Source organism: Nuphar pumila, chromosome 10 (assembly GCF_984573655.1).
Source record: "Nuphar pumila chromosome 10, dmNupPumi1.hap1.1, whole genome shotgun sequence".
Classification (NCBI taxonomy): domain Eukaryota; kingdom Viridiplantae; phylum Streptophyta; class Magnoliopsida; order Nymphaeales; family Nymphaeaceae; genus Nuphar; species Nuphar pumila.
Window position 1 is genome coordinate 84,597,234 of NC_143258.1, and position 19,829 is coordinate 84,617,062.

General features: G+C 40.0%; 1 protein-coding gene across 1 annotated transcript; it reads left to right on the top strand.

The window, feature by feature from the left end:
• Positions 1-604: 604 nt before the first annotated feature.
• Positions 605-15,594, top strand: LOC149827130 (uncharacterized). The gene is made up of 8 exons (XM_090019179.1): positions 605-1,445; positions 2,845-4,009; positions 7,693-7,989; positions 8,075-9,735; positions 10,972-12,247; positions 12,338-12,631; positions 13,483-14,781; positions 14,863-15,594. Exons 1-8 carry the CDS (start codon positions 934-936, stop codon positions 15,388-15,390), a joined length of 7,032 nt encoding a protein of 2,343 aa, XP_089875305.1. The 5' UTR covers positions 605-933; the 3' UTR covers positions 15,391-15,594.
• Positions 15,595-19,829: the final 4,235 nt, after the last annotated feature.

Genomic DNA, 19,829 nt, shown 5'->3' on the forward strand with positions numbered 1-19,829 from the left:
AAGGGTATAGTAAATGTTGTGTCATGATTAATTGATAATGTGTCTTTGTGATTAATTGTTATCCCTAAAATTATAGCATTTATATGTGATTACATGCCAGACATTTAGTTAGTGAACATACATTTAAAATTGTATAATACATTAACACTAAAAAAATAATAATAATATACCTAAGGTAACAACACATAGAGTCATAAAAAATATGGTCTAGGGTTTTATTAGAGATAAGAATACCTTATTTCTTTATTAAAAATTTTAAAAAATTCTTAGGTAGTCCCTATGAGATTAAAAACATTACCTATTAAACACGTATAAAAAGTATATAAACTACAAACCTTAAAAGGAGGTATAGTTGATCGAACATCGTAAGACAGGTGTAACTCTTTAGCTATCGATGAACATATTGAGCTCTTAACAAAGATGCAACTATTAAAGTTCAAAGTCCAGACGGGTTTGAACCATTTATGATATAAGCTGAACATAGTTCAGCGTTTCAGACTGAAAGTTTGATCAAAGTGCAATCAAATTGCCCACTTTTATTATGCCTCTGTACTTGAGCGCTCATCATGTTTAAGATATATAGCTTGTCAAAAGATGGGGCTGAGTGGTAGATGATGGTGCAATGACATACTATAAGTGTGCAATGTGTAATAACAATCTGAAGTATGTGTCACCAAGGGAAAGGAATGGTAGTTCAGTCAAATTTTCATGAAAATTACATGAAACAAACGGGGTGCCCAAGAGACACGGCGGGGTCAGGGCAAGGGAGCTGCTTTATAAATTTCGCGTTATTTTTCCCCAACCGGCTATTCCAGCGAGAGAACTAGCGAGATTTTCTCCTCCTATTTCGAGTGCCCAAAATTAACATAGATTCTCTGCATCGAGGGAGACTTCAGATCCTATCCACAGAGAAGAACTAACCTAACAGAAAAGATGGAGAAGGAAAAGATCAGTGAAGTCCAGAGCCAATCGGGAGAATCGGCGCCATCGTCATCAAAAGTTTCTGTGTTCGAGTATGATGTGTATTTAAGTTTTTGTGGAAAAGATACCCACAAGGGCTTCACCGGCCACCTTTATCAAGCATTGAAAGATCAAGGCGTCAAAACCTTCCTTGATACCGAAGAGCTGAGTGAGGGCGAAAACATCGATGTGATATTCAGGGGCATTGAGGCATCTGAGATTTTCGTGGTCATCCTCTGGGAGGGGTATGCGGACTCCACGTGGTGCCTCACGGAGATCACCAAGATGTTGGAGAGTGGGAGGTTAGTAATTCCTTTGTTCTATGATGTCGAGCCTTCTGACGTACGTAGTCAGACCGGACCATTTGCAGCGGCATTTAGAAAGCACAGAGAGAAGGAAGAGGAGACGGTGATCAGCAAGTGGAAGGATGCCCTGAGGCAGGCAGGCTCATTATCTGGCTACATCCTAATGCACTATACGGACGGGTATGCAAAACTCTCTCTCTCTCTCTCTCTCTCTCTCTCTCTCTCTGTGTGTGTGTGTGTGTTTTGTTTGAGGAAGTGCCTTGCTCGGAAGAGCAGATCAGGTCACATTATCTATAATGGGTCAACGGTTACGTCCAATTTCCACCGCACATCTCCCTAAATTGAGATATGTGGACGGGATTGAATATAAGGGGACAATCGGTTATACACTGTGACCTGATCTTGATTCTCCTCACTGTCTGTCTGGCAGCAGTCAAAATGGGGTTGGAATTAGAAGAGACAATCGCTGATTCTGTTATGCAAACTGCAACCCAATACGAAGCAAACCACAAGACGGAGAGAAGAAACAAAACAAGAGAAGAAGAATGATTTAAGTGGTTCAGCACTCAAGCTTACGTTCATGAACTAAAGGAGGAGCAGAATCCACCATCAAGATGTTGAGAAAATTAAAAAAACAGAGATATGAAACTCTCAATACCCCATTCCCACTCTTATGCCCAACTCTCCAGAGGAGGAGGCTATATATATGACAATGGGCATAAAACCCTAGACGTTATCGGGCCTAACGGCCCAATCCCTCCACTACCATCACAAACCTTAATTGAAAATTCTCATTGTACGATTACCAAAATATTTTTTAATTGGGTCAGGAGCAAACCCCAACAGATTCCTATCAAGATCAGTCTTTTATGTCAGTGAAAATAAAACTGGATAGAATCCAATTCTTCGTTATGGTCATACTCGGTTCATAAACTTTATGTAGAGGGGTGTTTAACAGCAAGTCAGTTAAAATGTGGATCTCGGTCTGAACCCACTGCAAGACCTTAATCTCAACGTGAATGGGAATCTGATAAGATCGAATTAATTGAACAAACCTGAACATGAGCCAAGCAACTAAAGAGATCTTATTTTGGACATGAAATCAAAGGGAAAAATGCAGCAAACATGGGTTGGAGGATGATCAAACCACAATTCATATTCATCCTAACAAACTAGGGAGACCATGGATTTGTTTTTGTTTTTTTTCTCTTATAGGAAGAAAAGGGATTGCCATACCGTTGAGCGTACCAGCATTAAGAAGCGGACAGCTAGTAAAAGGATGCTGTGAGAGCATTTTCTACTTTCAGAAAAAAGTTATTTCCATTTTGCGGGGGTATCCAACCTTTTCCCTAGCTAGTCTCTTATCCGAATTAAAAAATGGGTGTGAAATCAAACGAACCAAATCGGTTATTTTTGCCAAACAACAATAAGGAACGAAAGCAATTATGCATGAACTCAAATATCATTTTTTATCTATAGACATGTAATATTCAAAGCTTGTTTAGTTATACATGCTGTTTTTCTATTGATATCGAGTATAACGATTAACAGCGTTTCTTGGTTTGTATTCGTTTGGCAGCTTCGAGGCCAAGCTTATCCAGATTATTGTCAAGAGGATTATACATGAACTAAGCTCAGCTGCATTTGACGTAGCCAAGTTCCCAGTCGGACTTGATTCTCATGTAAAGAATGTGTTGAAGATGTTGGACGTTGAAACCAATGATGTTCGGATGGTGGGAATATGTGGACTTCGTGGAGTTGAAACCAATGATGTTCGGATGGTGGGAATATGTGGAATTGGTGGAGTTGGGAAGACAACCCTTGCCAAGGCCATCTATAATAGCATCCGTTCAAACTTTGATGCTGCCAGTTTCATTCCAAATGTTAGGGAAGAAGCATCATTGAAGAATGCACTTCCACAACTTCAACAGAAGCTCATCAAAGACATTTTGAAACATGAAGCCGCGGTATATTCTGTTAGCCAGGGGATCAGATTCATCGAACGCAAATTTAGTGAACTCGGGAAGAGGGTCTTGATTGTTCTTGACGACGTTGATGACAGACGTCAACTGGAAGCGCTGGCTGCTAGTCGATGGTATCGAGGGTGGTCGTTCCCTAAAGGAAGCAGGATAATTATCACCACTAGAGACAGACATGTTTTGCAAGAAAGTGGCATTGATGAGATTTACGAGCTTCAAGAATTAAATCCTGACCAATCACTTCAGCTCTTTAGCTATCACGCCTTTGGAAGCCAGCATCCACCAAGCGAGTATATTGAATTATGTAAAGAAATTGTATCTACGACTGGAGGACTACCGTTAGCCCTAGAAGTAATGGGATCAAATTTGTTTAATGTGTGGGACATACAATTGTGGGAGGAAACGTTGGAGCAATTGAGGTTTTTACAGCCCAGAAGTGTTCATGAAACACTGAAAATAAGTTATGATGCACTTGACAAAGAAGAGAAGCAAATATTTTTGGACATCGCATGCTTTTTTATTGGCAATGGCATAGAAAATGCTACCTACATGTGGACAGAGTGTGACTTTCACCCATTTATAGCAATTGGAGCCCTGCTGCATAAATCCCTTATTAAGATCAACAACAATGTGGAATTTGAAATGCAACCTCAAATTCAGGCAATGGGAAGACAAATCATCAGGGAAGAAGGCAATTTTGGCCAAAGTGTGAGTAGCAGGTTGACGGATGGTGATGAAATATTGGACGTGCTGAAAAATGTCAAGGTAAGTTATAGCTCTATATGGTAGCCAATCGACAAAATTTCCTAGTTAAGTGACTGGTTATAATTAATCAACTCAAAACTGGTCGATTTTTAAGAAGACAGTGTGGCTTGATTTTGTGATCAGTCAAATTCAAATCACGTCATTAGCTCATCTACTTGGGTCAACAAAATCGGATTCGATTCTACTTTCAAAAACAAGCGTTCCCAAAAGGCTTATTTACCTAATGTTTTGAGCACTCTTGATTGAGGTAGAATAGCTGCTGGTAGATTGTAGGTTGTTGATTTTTCAACCCTCGTAAAATATGACATACATGGCCAAAAAATATTATCGAAATGTCAGTTTCTACTAAACTTAATATATAGATCACATCTCGAGGGCTAGATGTGCAAAAAAACTGAAACAAATAAAAATATTACATTTTTTTTTTCATAAAGAGTTCCTTACCCACCCACGAGGGTTGCAAACATTATACATTATACACGTTACAGCAGATTATACTCACAATGTAGATGGGCTCTCATGATGCAAGTTGTTGTTACTCAACCTAACCTCATAGATGTGTTCAACATGCTTCATGGTTGATTTAGTGGAAACCAACCCTTAGATCCTGTTTTTTGATGAAAATATATTTTTTTTGAGTAGAAAAAATTGATCTATTTACATCCATCTAAAAAGCAAAACGTAGATCACATCTATAAAATTATATTTAACAAGTAAAAAACTAAAAATGAGTCTGTTGATCATATACGCGTGTTTTCTATTACTGATTCAACCTACAATACAATTGGGATCTCGTAATGCAAGTCATCTTGACTCAATTTAACCTCATAGATATGTTTAGCATAGTCAATTTAACCTCATAGGTCGGATTCCAGCAATAGAAAAGTCAGTTCCCGCTAAAAACAAAACGTAGATCACATCTATAAAATTATATTTAACAAGTAAAAAACTAAAAATGAGTCTGCTGATATACGCGTGCTTTCTATTACTGATTCAACCTACAATACAATAGGGATCTCGAAGTACAAGTCATTTTGACTCAATTTAACCTCATAGCTGTGTTTAGCATAGTCAATTTAGTGGAAATTGACTCTTGGATCATGTTTCTTCAATGAAAATGCTTGTTTTTTTAATAGAAAACCTCTACTGCATTTATGGCATCAATTTTTCCATTGTAAGAAAAATCTGTGCACACATTAGATTCCGATGATCAAAAGCTTTGTTCAAATAAAGAGGCAATTTAGATCACATTTATGAGGTTAGATTTTCCAAGAAAAAAACAAACAAAAAAATAGAAAGATTGGGTTTTGCCAAGTTGAGTGAAGATCTAACTGATTATACCAACTATTAACTTATATATATATATATATATATATATATATATATATATATATATATATATATATATATATATATATATATATATATATATATATATATATATATATATAGTCTACATTTGGTAGTAATGAAGGTATGAAACTATTTAGCTAGCAATGAGAGGTTCAAGCATATATTATCGAGTCAATTTCACCATATAGATGTCTTCAGCACCAAGGATCAAATCTTGGATCATGTATCTTCGATGTAAAACTATGATTTTTTGAGTGGTAAAATTGTCGTACATTCCGAGTAGTTGAATTTTGAAGACCTTAAAAACCTACTTGCATCTTACAATCACATGTTTCAGAACTCACTTTCAATTAAACAAACCTTGTAGATCACGTCCATAAGGTCTGATCTACAAAAGAAAAGTCTTGAAAATAAGAAAAGACGGTGAATTCTACTCAATAGTTTCATGACTTCATTAACACCAAATATGAACCCATATACTAGATGCAATTGCATCGTTTTCTCAGCATCCCTTAGACGTCTTATTCCTTGCCCAGATCCTTGAAGAGAGTTGAATAGATGCCACTTATCCTTGATACATTGACTTGGAAGTTGGTAACTAAGTGAGAGAATGGCTCTAATGAAACTGACTGTATTTTAGCTCGTGCATACCAAGAATCATTCTATCCTTTGGTCCCTTGCTGCTTCAACGTTTGTAATCAAACGCTGGCTGCACGGAACAGTTGCTCTACGCATCCAACCGTTCCCCGAACCACTTTTCTATCATTCCACCCCCCTCGTTATGTAATGAACGGAGACCGTGGGAATGGTAAAAAAAAAATGGATGTTGGGGGGTTATCCACCCCCCTCCCCCCTCTCGCCCTGACCCCGACCCAGCCTCTGCTCTCCTCCCCCCCATCCCTCCCTCTCTTCTCACTGGTGACAGTCACCGGCAACGACACTCAGCGACGATGCTCTAGTGGAACAATTCCGATGATCTCCTTCTCTCTCTCTCTCTCTGGCTGGTTAGGGTTTGATTGATAAGGGCTTTTGAATTAGCGGTTGATTTATTAGGACTTTCAAATTAGGGCTTTTGAATTAGGGTTTGATTGATCAAGACTTCCAAATTAAGGCTTTTGAATTAGAGTTTGATTTGATTAGTGTTTTTTGTATTTAAAATTTTCTAAGATTTTGTATATAAATTATTTATTTTTTTATTTCTCCAAAATTTTACTGATAAGTACCTAAGAAAAAGAAAAAAGTTGAAAATCTCATGAGAAATTATTTTATGTGTTTGAACGTAGAATGTGATTTTGAATACACATTTTTTGAATTTCCATTTTATGTAAAAATTATTCAATTTAAGCATTTTTTTGTATTTGGATCTAGTAGAGACCCATATTAGGGGCTAAAATACACAATTTTTTTTACATAGTTCCATAATTGGATCCAATATGATATTCCATTAAAGCATTTGTATATCAATAAATATGAATTCCTATTTTTTTCTCAAATTATGCACATTTTAAACAATATTTGGTATGAAGAACCTAATCTTCATGCCTTCCTCAGTATTTTTAGCCTGACAAGAAAAGAAAGAAAGCCTTTTTACAGAAAGAATCCCAAATGTGTGGCAATAAGTGAGTGAGATTTGTATCAATACCCAACTAACCTAGTTTTGGATCTTAGAAGTGGAACGGGCTATTTTTTTTTTTTCAAAGGATGGATGTGGAATGGGTAATGAAGAACAAATAAAAAAAAAAGAATCAGGTCTATGGTCGTTCTTTTAAACTTTCTAGTATAGATTGAGGCTGACTGTGTTAATTTTTTATTGCTAATATCAGTATTCAACTTGACCATGTTAATTTTTTATTTAGGGAAAAGCAATGATAGGAAACTGTTGAAGTAACTTTTTTTTTTCTTTTTGATTTTTTGAACAAAAACACCAGAAAAGGTTTGGGATTCAGAAGAAAGGATATAGGAAAAAGTGGGCTGCCACATCTGCACTGAGGGTACCCAGACCTTATTTTGAATATAACCGCCACAAAATTTATTTTCTTTGAGAGAAGAATATGGCTATCACAAAATTGGAATGATCAGGGTCGACCCCAAACTGATCTAACCCGACATTTTGACAGCCCTACAAGTTACATGAGTCTTTGACTCAGAAGACTCGAAATGAATTTCTTGATCAAGTTGAGCAATCAAGGATAGCTTAACAACAAAATCTTATTGTAGTATGGGAAGTCACTATTTTCTTCATTGACTGTTAGATTGATCTAGGACTTCTTGTTCACTGTGAGATTGATGCACAATACTACAATGAGGTGATCTTATCTGTTCAATTTCAGGGAACAAAAAACATTGAAGCCGTGAGTCTCAATTTGGAAGATTGGGAAGAGGGAAAGCGGCCACATCTGCAAACACTGGCCTTCGCTAATATGCCCAACCTGAGGCTACTTCGCCTCAATTGTGTGGACATATCCGGTGATTTTCGACATTTCTCTAAGAAGCTGAAGTGGTTAGAGTGGAAGGGGTTTTCCTTGGAAACATTGCCGGATGAATTTGATCTTGAGAAACTTGCTGTCCTTGACCTATCTTATGGCATGATCCAAGGGATGTGGAACAAGCGCTTTCCATCACAAAAGGTAAACTGTAAGATAACTAATTTTAGCATTTCGTTTCTTAGATGTTGACAAGAAAGAGAATAACAATAACGGCATGGTTTGACAGGTTTATCGTCACTTGAGAGTTCTCAACCTTAGTGGATGCAATCGCCTGTCCACAACTCCTGAGTTCTCACATTGTCCAGGGTTGGAGAAATTGGTGCTTGATGACTGTCTTGCCTTGTCTGAAGTTGACAAATCGATTGGATATCTAAAGAGTTTGGTCTTTTTGAGTTTGAAACGCTGCACTAAGCTCCAAAGTCTGCCAAACTCTCTATGTGCATTAAAATCTCTTGAAACCCTTACACTCTCAAGTTGCAGCGGACTTTACAGTTTACCGGATTTATTAGGTGACATGGAGTCTTTAAGGGAGCTTGCCCTTGATTTCACCTCCATAAGGACTCTACCAGAGTCTATAGTGAAGCTCAAGAATCTGCGAAATCTAATTTTGAAAGGCTGCACTAAGCTCCAAAGTCTGCCAAACTCTCTATGTGCATTAAAATCTCTTGAAACCCTTACACTCTCAAGTTGCAGCGGACTTTACAGTTTACCGGATTTATTAGGTGACATGGAGTCTTTAAGGGAGCTTGCCCTTGATTTCACCTCCATAAGGACTCTACCAGAGTCTATAGTGAAGCTCAAGAATCTGCGAAATCTAATTTTGAAAGGCTGCACTAAGCTCCAAAGTCTGCCAAACACTCTATGTGCATTAGGATCTCTTGAAATCCTTACACTCTCAAGTTGCAGCGGACTTTCCAGTTTACCGGATTTATCAGGTGGCATGGAGTCTTTACAGGAGCTTGCCTTTGATTTCACCTCCATAAGGACTATACCAGAGTCTATAGTGAAAGTGAAGAATCTGCGAAAGCTTATTTTGACGGGCTTGGACGATTTTGGCAGAACTTTGACCGTATCACATGATTATAGTGCCAATTCGATGTCCATTTCTTCCGTGGCACCTTCATCTTCAGAGGTGTGTCCGTCACCGTGGCCAACGCCAAAACATCCTCGAGTGGCCGCACCGACTACGGCTTCATTTCCAGAGCAGGAAACGGTACCGACTGTGTCATCTCCCGCAGTTTCATCACCGCAGCATCACGAAATCGATACAATACCTTTTTTGAGAGAAAAGGCAATTGAAATCGATACAATACCTTTAAAACAAGAATTCCCCACTGCCTCTGAGTTCCAGAATGAATCGAATTCGAGCATGATATGTACACTAGAGCAGCATCAGCTCAAATCGCAGAGTCATCGAGTAGACCTACCAAGCAAGCATCATGAATTCGAATTTGATGTGTACTTGAGCTTCAGAAGCCAGGATGCCGACACGCGTGCTTTTGCCATCGATCTCTTTCGGGCACTGGAACGGCACGGAGTGACTACGTTCTTAGACAATTGGATATCGGGCAAGTGGGAAAAGATTGGGGGGCTACTTGACACAATCGACAGGTCTAAAGTGACGATACCCATCTTCACAGAGTCGTACGTAGAGTCCAAGTGGTGCCTGACGGAGATTAGTCGTGCTATCCGATGCAGCAGGATGATCCTTCCCGTGTTTCTCGACGTCGATCCGTCTCATGTTCAGTATCAGACAGGAACTCTGGAGAAAGTGTTCCGAAATCTAGAAGAGAACTCCCCTGCGGAGGAAACGAATTACTGGAGGGCAGCACTGTCAGAAGCTGCAGAGCCCACTGCATGCCATCTTCGTTATGATGATGCAGATCGGTACCTCTCTCTCTCTCTCAGCAACTTAAGGGCTTTTCTTTTCTCGAGTGTTTTATATATATCGATGCCCAAGGGCCTACTATATTTAATTAAAGTAAAGTAGAAAATGCTCCATATAGTTAAAGGATTATTTCGGCACACGCTTTCTTCTGATATTTCTAAACAAGTCTCATGTTCACTGAAAAGACATTTTCAGACCCAAATTAATTTTGACTGAATATGTCAAATACAGACTTGTTTTTTTTTTCTGAGAGTAACAGATAAAGACTTTCGTCTTCTTAATTTTCCAAATGAAGACTTGAAGTTAATAATATCATGATTAAGATCCGTATAAGTTATCATTTTTGACACTTGTTTTGAAAAGGTGCGTTTTGCCTATTTTCTTTTGCAACGAGGGCAGTTTAGTATTTTTACTGTGCATTCACGAATTACCAAATTTACTCCAATTGAGCCTCTATTTGACCGATCCAGTGAAAAGTTAGGTTGTGAATATCCTTTCTAAATAACATGAGATTGAGACTTCTTTTAAAGGATATCTATTTACTAGAAAAATCATTGTTAGAAGTTGTATCCGCTCACCCTAAGCTCATGGATACTTTTAGCATGATTTGTTTGTTAGGGGTCATTTGGATAGTAAACATATGACTTTTTGAGTGCTCAATCAGCGACGTTGGGAACAAAGGTCTCAGGGCAAATCTCGACCCAGCTATGAGTTATCAGGCAAGGTTCTGCTCGCTTAAGGCTCTGTTTGGGAGCCGTTGTTGAGAGCGGCGGTGGGGGGTTCATGAAATCCCAGTCATCTCCATCAATTAGAAACGCTGTTTCTGAGGAGACATTTGAGGGCCCAACTTTTCACTAAAACTCTCTATAGAGATCCTGCAAGTTAATTTCATGGTAATGGTTAATATAAAAATGTCACTGTAAACTTTTGGGTCCTGAAATGTCTTTCAGAAAAATGGGAATCTTTTTGAAATAGGTAATTGCAGGAGTGTTAACTCTTCTTCAAAGAATTTTCAACAGAACTGTATCTCATTTCAAGATACATTGCAAGGAAAAGCAGCATGCACTTTTAACATATGTTGGATTCTATTTGTCCTCGTTCCATATAGAACCCCAATGTCATGTTTAGAGGGACGACCCTATTCCTGAACATCACGATGATGATGCTATACTCAAAACTTCTTGCCATGGTTCCCTGTTTTTTGTTTCCTAAGCTTTGATTCGATTGTTCTGCAGGGACGCAGTTAAGCTGACACAACTGGTGGTTGAAAAGGTCATGCGTATGTTAAATCGGTCCCTACTGGATGCTACTAAACTCACCATCGGAATGGAGTCGCGCATAAATGATGTAGCGAAGCTACTGGAACCAGAAGCAACCGATGTTCGACTGGTTGGGATCCTGGGCGACAGTGGGATGGGAAAAACAACTCTTGCGAGGGCCATATACAATAGAATGTCTAGCCATTTCGACTGTAGCAGCTTCGTTTCAGCCGTGACACCATCAGTAGAACAAGCCAATCCGCTTGTCTCTCTTCAGAATCAGCTAATTAGCGGCATCTCAAGGTCATGGTTCTGTCCATGGAAAAAGAAAACGGAAAAGAACAAAGTCCCAATAGTGAATGAGGTTAGCTACGGGAAGAGTTTGATCAAGCGCATGCTATGCAGAAAGAGGGTTCTTCTCGTTCTTGATGACGCCACTGATGAGAACCACCTCAGTGCATGGGTAGGTGACAAGTATTGCTTCTACCCAGGCAGCAGAATTATCATAGTAGCAAGTGAACTGCGTGTGCTGGGCATGAACAAGTTGCATGAACAGGAGATTTATCGACCCAAAAAATTGGATGAGAATGAATCACTTCAAGTCTTCAATTACTATGCCTTTGGGAGAGAACCGCCGACGAATCAGTACCTAAACTTAGCAAAGGCAATTGTATCGGCAATTGGTGGGTTGCCCTTAACTCTTGAAGTTTTCGGATCATTCTTCTCTGGCACAAGAGATACAGCGAAATGGGAAGAGGTAACAGAAAAGTTGAAGGGCCATGGTCCTGATCATGGTACGGACCCAAAAAGCAACATGAACTCTGACCAGGACATCAATCTCATCACGAGCTCAACCTCTGGCCAAGGAACGAGTTCAGAAATGAACCGGGAACGGCCGCCAAACCCAGAAGATCCGGGATGGTTCAGCGTAATTTATGGCGAGCTCAATCCAATAGAGAAGGATATTTTTCTTGACATAGCATGCTTCTTCATAGGAATGGACAGGGATAATGCCGTTCATATGTGGAAGGGTTGCCAATTCTCTCCGGATGCTTGTCCAGAAAGTGCAATCGAAGCTCTCCGGAAGCTTGTCCATAAAGGGTTGACGAGTATTGTCTATAACAAATTTCAGATGCACGAGAAGATTAGAGACATGGGAAGAGAAATAGTGAAAAATGAAAGCCAGGAAACTGGAAAACGCAGCAGATTGTGGGAACACCAAGAAAGCTTCCATGTGTTGGACAACGACAGAGTAAGACACCTCAGTCATCTCCTTTTCCCAACGTCAATTTAATGTTAACGATACTTCTATGCGCTCATTTGTAATTCGATCTGTTATCAGGCAACGGAGAAGATCCAGGGCATCGCCCTCAATTCTCAAGGAACGGAAGACAACAATTTGAGGACCACATCGCTTGCTCCATTGTCCAACCTCAGACTGCTGCGTACAAACCATGCCAACTTCAAAGGGAAATTCAAAAGTGTAGGTATAAAGCCGAGATGGTTGGAGTGGCAAGGTTGTCCTTTGAAGTCTCTGCCTCATGCCATTGATCTGAAGGAAGTTGCTGTGCTTGACCTGTCAAACAGCAAGGCGATTACACAAGTCCGTGGCAGGCAACACTGCGCCTGGTTTAAGGTATGTTGATAGATAAGCAAAGTGATAGGACTTTCATGTTGCGTTCAAAGACACGCTCCTACACTGTTGTGTCTCCTAGGTATATGTGCCAACAGTGCGCGAATAATGATAAGTTGATCCAGAATGAACACTAAAGTTCCAGTCACTATGTGCCGTAGTTCTGTCGAATTATGAATGCTTTGGGATTGAACAAAAAAAGGCAGAGCAGGAGAAGAAAATATTGATAAATGTACATGCGGTAGTATACGGCTTGACTTGGTTCTAAATTTTTCAGTTGAACTCTAACCCCCTATTTGGATCATCTTACAAATTACTCATTGCTATTTATACTTATTTTAAACAAGTTTTGGTGTTTGGTTTTTTACTTTTATTTTTAAACTAATTTTCTTCCAGTCTACTAACATCACCACCATCATTACCGCTACCAACATCACTTTAAGCAAAAAATTGCAATCCAAAGCCCATCACCCTAAAAATTAGGACCTACACCACACACACACACACACACACAAGGGAAACGGTGTGGGGCTGTGGATGATGCATTAATTGGAAGCCTTTTAATCTGCTAGAGCAAAGTCATTTGCGAAATTTCAAGCTCCAGAGTCAAGAAATCATTTTTCCGGACCTAGTTACCTCTCATAGGGCACCAATTGTGTCTGGCAGTATGGCAATGCTTGTTTGTTATTTAGATTGCATTGTTCATCACACTATTAATATAGCCCAACACATGCATGTTCATCAGACGCTGGACGCGCACTTGGTGTGGGTGGCCAAACAAGGTCATTGTTTGCGAATTTCCTTGATGTACTACCTTATGACTTTCTCTTACAAGTGATTTTGGTACTTCGCAGGTTTTTAAGAAACATGTTGTCAAGAAAAAACAGGTTTTTGAAAATCTGAAGGTTCTCAACCTCAACAAGTGCGAGAAACTAGCTGCCACTCCAGATTTTTCTAGTTTCACTGGCTTGGTCAAATTGGACCTTCATGGCTGCTATAACTTGGTCAGAATTCATGGCTCGATCGAGCTTCTGCAGAGCTTGGCTTATTTGAATTTGGGAGGTTGCAACAAGCTGGTGAATCTTCCTGATAGTATTTATCAGTTGAGATCTTTGAAAACCCTAGACCTTTCTCGCTGTGAAAACATGTCTCTCCCAGATCAATTGGAAAGTTTGCCGTCATTAACAGAGCTCCTACTCTGTGAAAACTCTGTTTTGGAAAGTATTCCTGATTCTGTAACGGGGTTGAGGAATCTTAAGAAGTTATCTTTGAAGGGGAGCAAAAATATAAGTGCATTACCAAGATCACTGGAAGGGTTGGCTTCTCTAGAACAACTTATATTAGATGGCACAAAAATAAACAGAATACCAGACTCTATAGGATATTTGAGGAATCTCAGTGTACTAAGTGCCAGAGGGTGCAGTTCACTTGCCGCATTGCCTGATTCAATTTGCAATGCACAAAATTTAGAAAATGTTTTTCTGGATGGCACTGCCATTAGAGATTTGCCTATCAACATAGGATCGTTGGATAAAGTTTCGAAGTTCTCAGTATGCCAGTGCAAGAGTCTCAATCGCCTTCCTGAATCAATTGTGCAAATGACAAATTTGACGGAGTTGGACATTAATGGGTCTGTTATCACAAAATTGCCTGATGAATTTGGGAGCCTTTCCAGCTTGAGGATACTTAAAATGGCATCCTGCAAACGGATCAGAAATTTTCCAAGTACTTTTGGAAAACTCAAAATGTTGGAATCTCTAGAACTAAGAAACAATACACAGCTTAAGGAGCTCCCATTTAGTTTCTCTGAACTTACCTCATTGAAAACGTTAGCATTGCACGGCAGTGCTCTTTGCAGCCTCCCATCAGGTTTCAGTTACCTGGTGCAGCTCAGGGAACTAATTCTGACAGGCAGCAGTATGCTTCACTCTCTCCCTCAGCTTCCGTCATCCCTAGTCAAGCTGCACGCCCATGGATGCATTGAACTGAAAGAATTAGATGTTTCAAACTCAAGAGGGTTATGCCTACTTTATCTCACCAACTGCAAGAATCTGACAAATATTCATGGGCTAAATGGTTTGACCTCCTTGAGAAACCTACAAATCAGTGGATGCAGCAGCCTTGGTGCTACTTTGAAGAGCCAGCTTGTTAAGGTACAGTCTACGATCTCATTAGATTTTCTCTCCTGCTGTATTAGTTGTGCTTGCTCTATCTAAAATTTGGCTTGGCTGCAGGAAATATGTAGATCTCTAGAAATCTTTTGCGTCTCTGCTAATGAGATTCCAAGCAGGATCTTCTTTCCAAAAAACAAAAAAAGTTTTCGTCGCTGGATCATGCTATCAATTGAGGCTCCGACTTCGTTGCAGATCAATTCCAAGATCAAGAGCCTGATTCTATGCCTAGTGGTCGTCACTGAGCAAGTGAGAAATGATGACAATTTCAAATGCTTCGCACCAAAATTAAAGTTCGTGGGAGAGAGGTTTCCTGCAGACCTTTTGACCGTATCTGAAGTTTATGTATCCCAAAACAACGAGAACGTATGCTTGTGGCGTTTTAAGGAGCGGGATCGGATAGTGTACCTCCTAAATGAAGTTGGCAGGATGGACATGACAGTAGAGCTCGGCGACTCGATTAAAGGACTCGTGCTGAAGAAAGGTGGTATCCGTCTTGTTTATGAGACAACAGACAGGTCAGATACGACTGGAGATTTACATGAAGAATCAATCCACCAAAATTTAGCACATCTTTTCAGTTCCTTGTAGGAAACGTTTAGTTACACAGGAGTAGGAGGATCATGTCAGAGGTTCATCTACCCGTGGATCATGACAGAAGCAGTTGAGGTGTGTATCTATGTTTTAATTGTTGTTCATGAACATTTTGAAAACTGTAATGGTGAAAATGAGTCGTATCCATATGTACCCAATCTCAGACATACCTTTAATCGAATTTAGTAATTTGAAACAAAACCAGATCCAACTTCAGTTGGAAACGACTCGGTTCAAGGAAAAGTGGCTAAAAACTTGATGTAAACAGGTTGCATTATGTTGAGACATGATTCAAATGGGTTGGATAGAATTTGGTTATGATTTTGGTAGGATGTGAGCATGTCTAATACAATCATGTTGATAAAATCTCCCAGCCCTGTCTAAAATGAGACCTAACTGCGTCCTTGCGGATTTGTTTTATATCTAAGATATGATCCATGTTTGTCCATCTCAAATCTAGGGTGAAAAGCTTCAAAACGCACCTGTTATACAGTGACGTAAGTTTAAAAAAGGCTCAATCCATAAAGATGCAAGTAATTGAGGCCCGGGTGGACCAGGTAAGGTAAATATGGTTCCAATTGATTTAAAGTTTTGTTCATAAGTAGAGCTGAGCTAGACGAGCTAGAAATGTTCTTTCGACAAATTAGAAAATAAGTTAATTAAAAAATAATAAATAAAACATAACACTATCTCTAATTAAATAACTTATAAAAAGCATTATAATGTATCTTAAGATATTGGTTGCGACGGTCGAAACTCAATGTCTACCAGAACAAAAGACAATTTTTTTTTATCTTTTGAAAGGCAAGCTGGGGGTAGGACCCCTACCAGAACAACAGCCGCCCCCATGTGGCAGAGGGATTTGATCCTGGGCCTTCTGCTTGACAGTTGACACAGGACCCCGCTTACCACATGGGAAATTTTGTTGCACCAAATTTTGGACCACTTAGGGTATGTTTGATGGCTTGTCCAGGGTTGGACGAAATGAACAAAAGAGACAGAACTGAACATTGGTTATGTTCGTTCGGTAACAACTGTTCCAAGTCCAACGTTTGTTTGGACTGTACTCAGATGCTATGTTCCAAATGTCCGTTGTTTGATGATGATGTACTCAGATGCTGGATTAATTTGCAAGCTGGATTTCATCCAATTATTCAAAAAGTTGAAAATGAACAAATAAATACATCCTAGAATACACCTTTTCTTTATGGATTTGTATTTCAGTACATTTTCATTCATTCTTTTTTTTCCAATTCAACTGGATTTACATGTTTGCAAATGAAAAGAATCACACTTTTAAGACTGGTTAGGCCAGTTACCACCTGATCAAGTTCATGCTTTACTAGCCATATTATCTAATCAGCTTCCTTTCGAGCATAATACAGCAGAAGCCGCAATGGTACTTGGACAAAAATCAGAACATGTCTTCAAGAACTGATTATAACGGGATAAGTTTGGATTTCCTCTGGAAGGACAGAGAAGTTTCAAGACTTTGTCAGCAGAGACAATCTGTTGCTGGCGAAGGACATCATCATGAATGACTTGGCTGCAAGTGAAAAGTTTTAACAGTGAAGCAGGCTACCATGACTGTAACAAGCAGAAGACAATTTGGCTAACATGTTAAATATTACAAATTGAATCTTGGAGTTCAAAGAAAGCAGGAACTTTCCCTGTAAAATTATTGTGTGCGGTAAATTTATCGAAAAAAGGTCCAATGTATCATTCACTAGTAAATATTGAATATGCAATAAGCAAAAAATGCATCATTAAGCAGTACAACATACTAGTTAGTGAATATAACCAAGAACATAAAATCATCCATAAGAAAACTTGTACCCCCCTTTTATAGGAAACTGGCTTTACAATTTGATGATTAAAATGTGTTACAACAGTTTTTTTTTATGACGAGGAACCCTCACCGAAGCGAGGAAAACCCTGGGTCGGGCCCCATGACCAACCTGCCTTGTGTTACAAGTTACAACAGTTAACTGAGAGTTTATATTGAAGTGCTGAGTTATCAATTTGATTTCCTTTGAAGAACATCTGCAGGTGCAAAAAGTTACAAGCTCAGAGCAGGTTCATGACCTAGCAATGTTTTGACAGGAATGGGCAAAGTTAAGACGCAAAAGAGTAAACTTTCACCTTCAATTGATGAATATTTATGATACAGAAAGCATATATAAAAAACTAATACAAAAATAAGTTCATAGAAACCACAAATCCCTGTATAAGTTCATAAAAATTACAAAAATAATACATTTATCAATGCAAGTCATCGAAAACTAACACAGAGTATTTGGCATATGCCTCTATCAGAAATCATGTTATCAAACAACCAATAGAAGACAAACTGCCACTTCTGTGGTTGCTGATAAACTCTGATTCTGAATGCCTCATAAAAAATCATGACCAAGAAATGATTAACAAACAAAAGAAGAAAAAGAACATCATCAAAGAAATTAGAAAAAAAACCCTAATTAAGCAAAAATCAAAAGAAGAAAAAGAACGAACAAGAGAATAAGAATAAGAGGAATAATAATAAGAAGAGAAGAAGAGGAAGGGGGCCAAGCGGCCTCGCCTCTGCTTGCCGCAACCCTTCTCCGGCCGCTGCAGAGAGAGAGCTCATCCCTTGGCCTGGCTGGCGCCCCTTCGTCGAGAGAGAGAGAGCTCCGCCCCTCTGGCTGCTGCATAGGAGAGAGAGACAGTTTTAAGAGAGAGGGTCAGGCGCGGGAGAGAGGGTCGGCTGCCCCCGCTGCCGAAGGAACGACCCCTCTTGGTGCCGGAGGCAGTGATGCCGCCACCCGCCGCTCCAGCGGAGCCTTTGCAGAGAGAGAGAGAGAGAGATAGCCCGTCGATGCATTTTTTTTTTTCGTTCCCTCCGTTCCTGTTCTTTTTTTTGTAACGGGGGGAGGTGGATCGAAAATTACAGACATTTATCGACGTGGCGGACGCACGGAATGTCGTTCGCTGCATCTGGCTGTTCCCAGCGGGATTTCCGTCTGAATCCCGCTGGGAACGGCGTATCAAACATTCCCTTATAGAACCAACAGAACTTCTATGGGGATGGGTCCGTCTCCAAGATGGAAGGTTTTTTGCATGGTTGTTTTTGCTACATAGGTGCAAACACAATCTAATCTGAAAAAACGGGGTCTTCAACTACCAAGTCGCTGCTTGCTTTTCTTGGGTGCTGAGGAATCGGGGTTCCACCTCTTCTGCCAATGCCCATTCTTCAAAATATTGTTTGCAGCTGCGTGGTCACAAGATTCATGGGTGAGGGACCTTTCTATTTGGTCCTCGGGCCTTAGCTGGAAGTAGGCACTGGAGCTTCCTGTGGCTAGAAGTGGGCACGGGGGGGGGGGGGGGGGGGGGGGGGCAGCGCAGGCCCAAGCTAGGTTCAAACTGGGCATTTGGCCCCGCCCAGCCCTAAGGGGGCCGACAGGGGCTGAGCCGCTGGCCGGGCTATATATACATATAAACAGACCCAGCCTGGCCAGTTTATGCCCACGGGCCTAATGGGCAGGCCATCGGCAGAGCTTTGACCGGGCATGCCCGGTCAACAGCCCCATCGATTAGCGGGACAGGCTGGCCCGTTGCCCACCTGCTGGTCTATCTAGAGGGAAAGAAATGCCAGAACCTTCTACTTCGAGGGAAAGCAATGGTGCGCTGCATCTATTCATATACTCGTCCTTTGTGAGTTCCATGAATGGTGGGACGTAAGTGAGGCTTTCAATCTTTGGGGTGGCTAACACAAACGTTGAGGTGCAATTCGACCTTTTTGGGCTCTTTGCTGGTCGATCTCTGAGACATTTTAGCTGATGAATGGAACGTTTTTCTTTTTCCAGAAAAAAGAATCCACAGCCTTTTACAAAGGCTTTTCTAAATGGTCCCTTCTTTATTAGCCGATTACAAAAAGGTCTCTGCTTTCTCAAGTTTTGTAAAAATATCCCTACCTTTTTGTTAACCATTGTAAAAATATACCTGAAGTTAACAGTCGTTTTACCCTCGTGACGACAGTCACTGTTAACGATTATAAAATAACTATTTCATTCTTGATGAAGGAGCTTGTTGAGAAAAACTAGCAAGATAGGGATGAAAATTATAATACATTCGTAAATTTAAACATGTCAAGTGTTCCCTAAAAAAAAACATGTTAAATGACCTAACAACATGCAGCAAATGCCCAACAGAACGTCAATTTCTGGTTTGCTATTGCAGTTGATTTTGTGTTTTTATTGTTGATTTGCTGTTATTGTGGAGGGGGGCATTACTGCCTCACCTGAGTGGGATGTGCGCATCCCTCTCGCTTGGATGAGAAGATGATCTCCTGTTTACTTGAGCCCTTACATTTGGTAGTCTTCATTCTTAGCAAACGAAGCAATCTGAAGGGTGAAAGCAGCTGCTGAACGAGGCCTTTCATTGAATCCATCATAAAAGTC

Coding starts and splice junctions, on each gene's coding strand:
- LOC149827130 (XM_090019179.1), top strand. CDS start 934: ATGGAGAAGGAAAAGATCAGTGAAGTCCAGAGCCAATCGGGAGAATCG. Junction 12,248..12,337: donor ATGTGTTGGACAACGACAGA/GTAAGACACCTC, acceptor ATCTGTTATCAG/GCAACGGAGAAGATCCAGGG. Junction 12,632..13,482: donor AACACTGCGCCTGGTTTAAG/GTATGTTGATAG, acceptor GGTACTTCGCAG/GTTTTTAAGAAACATGTTGT.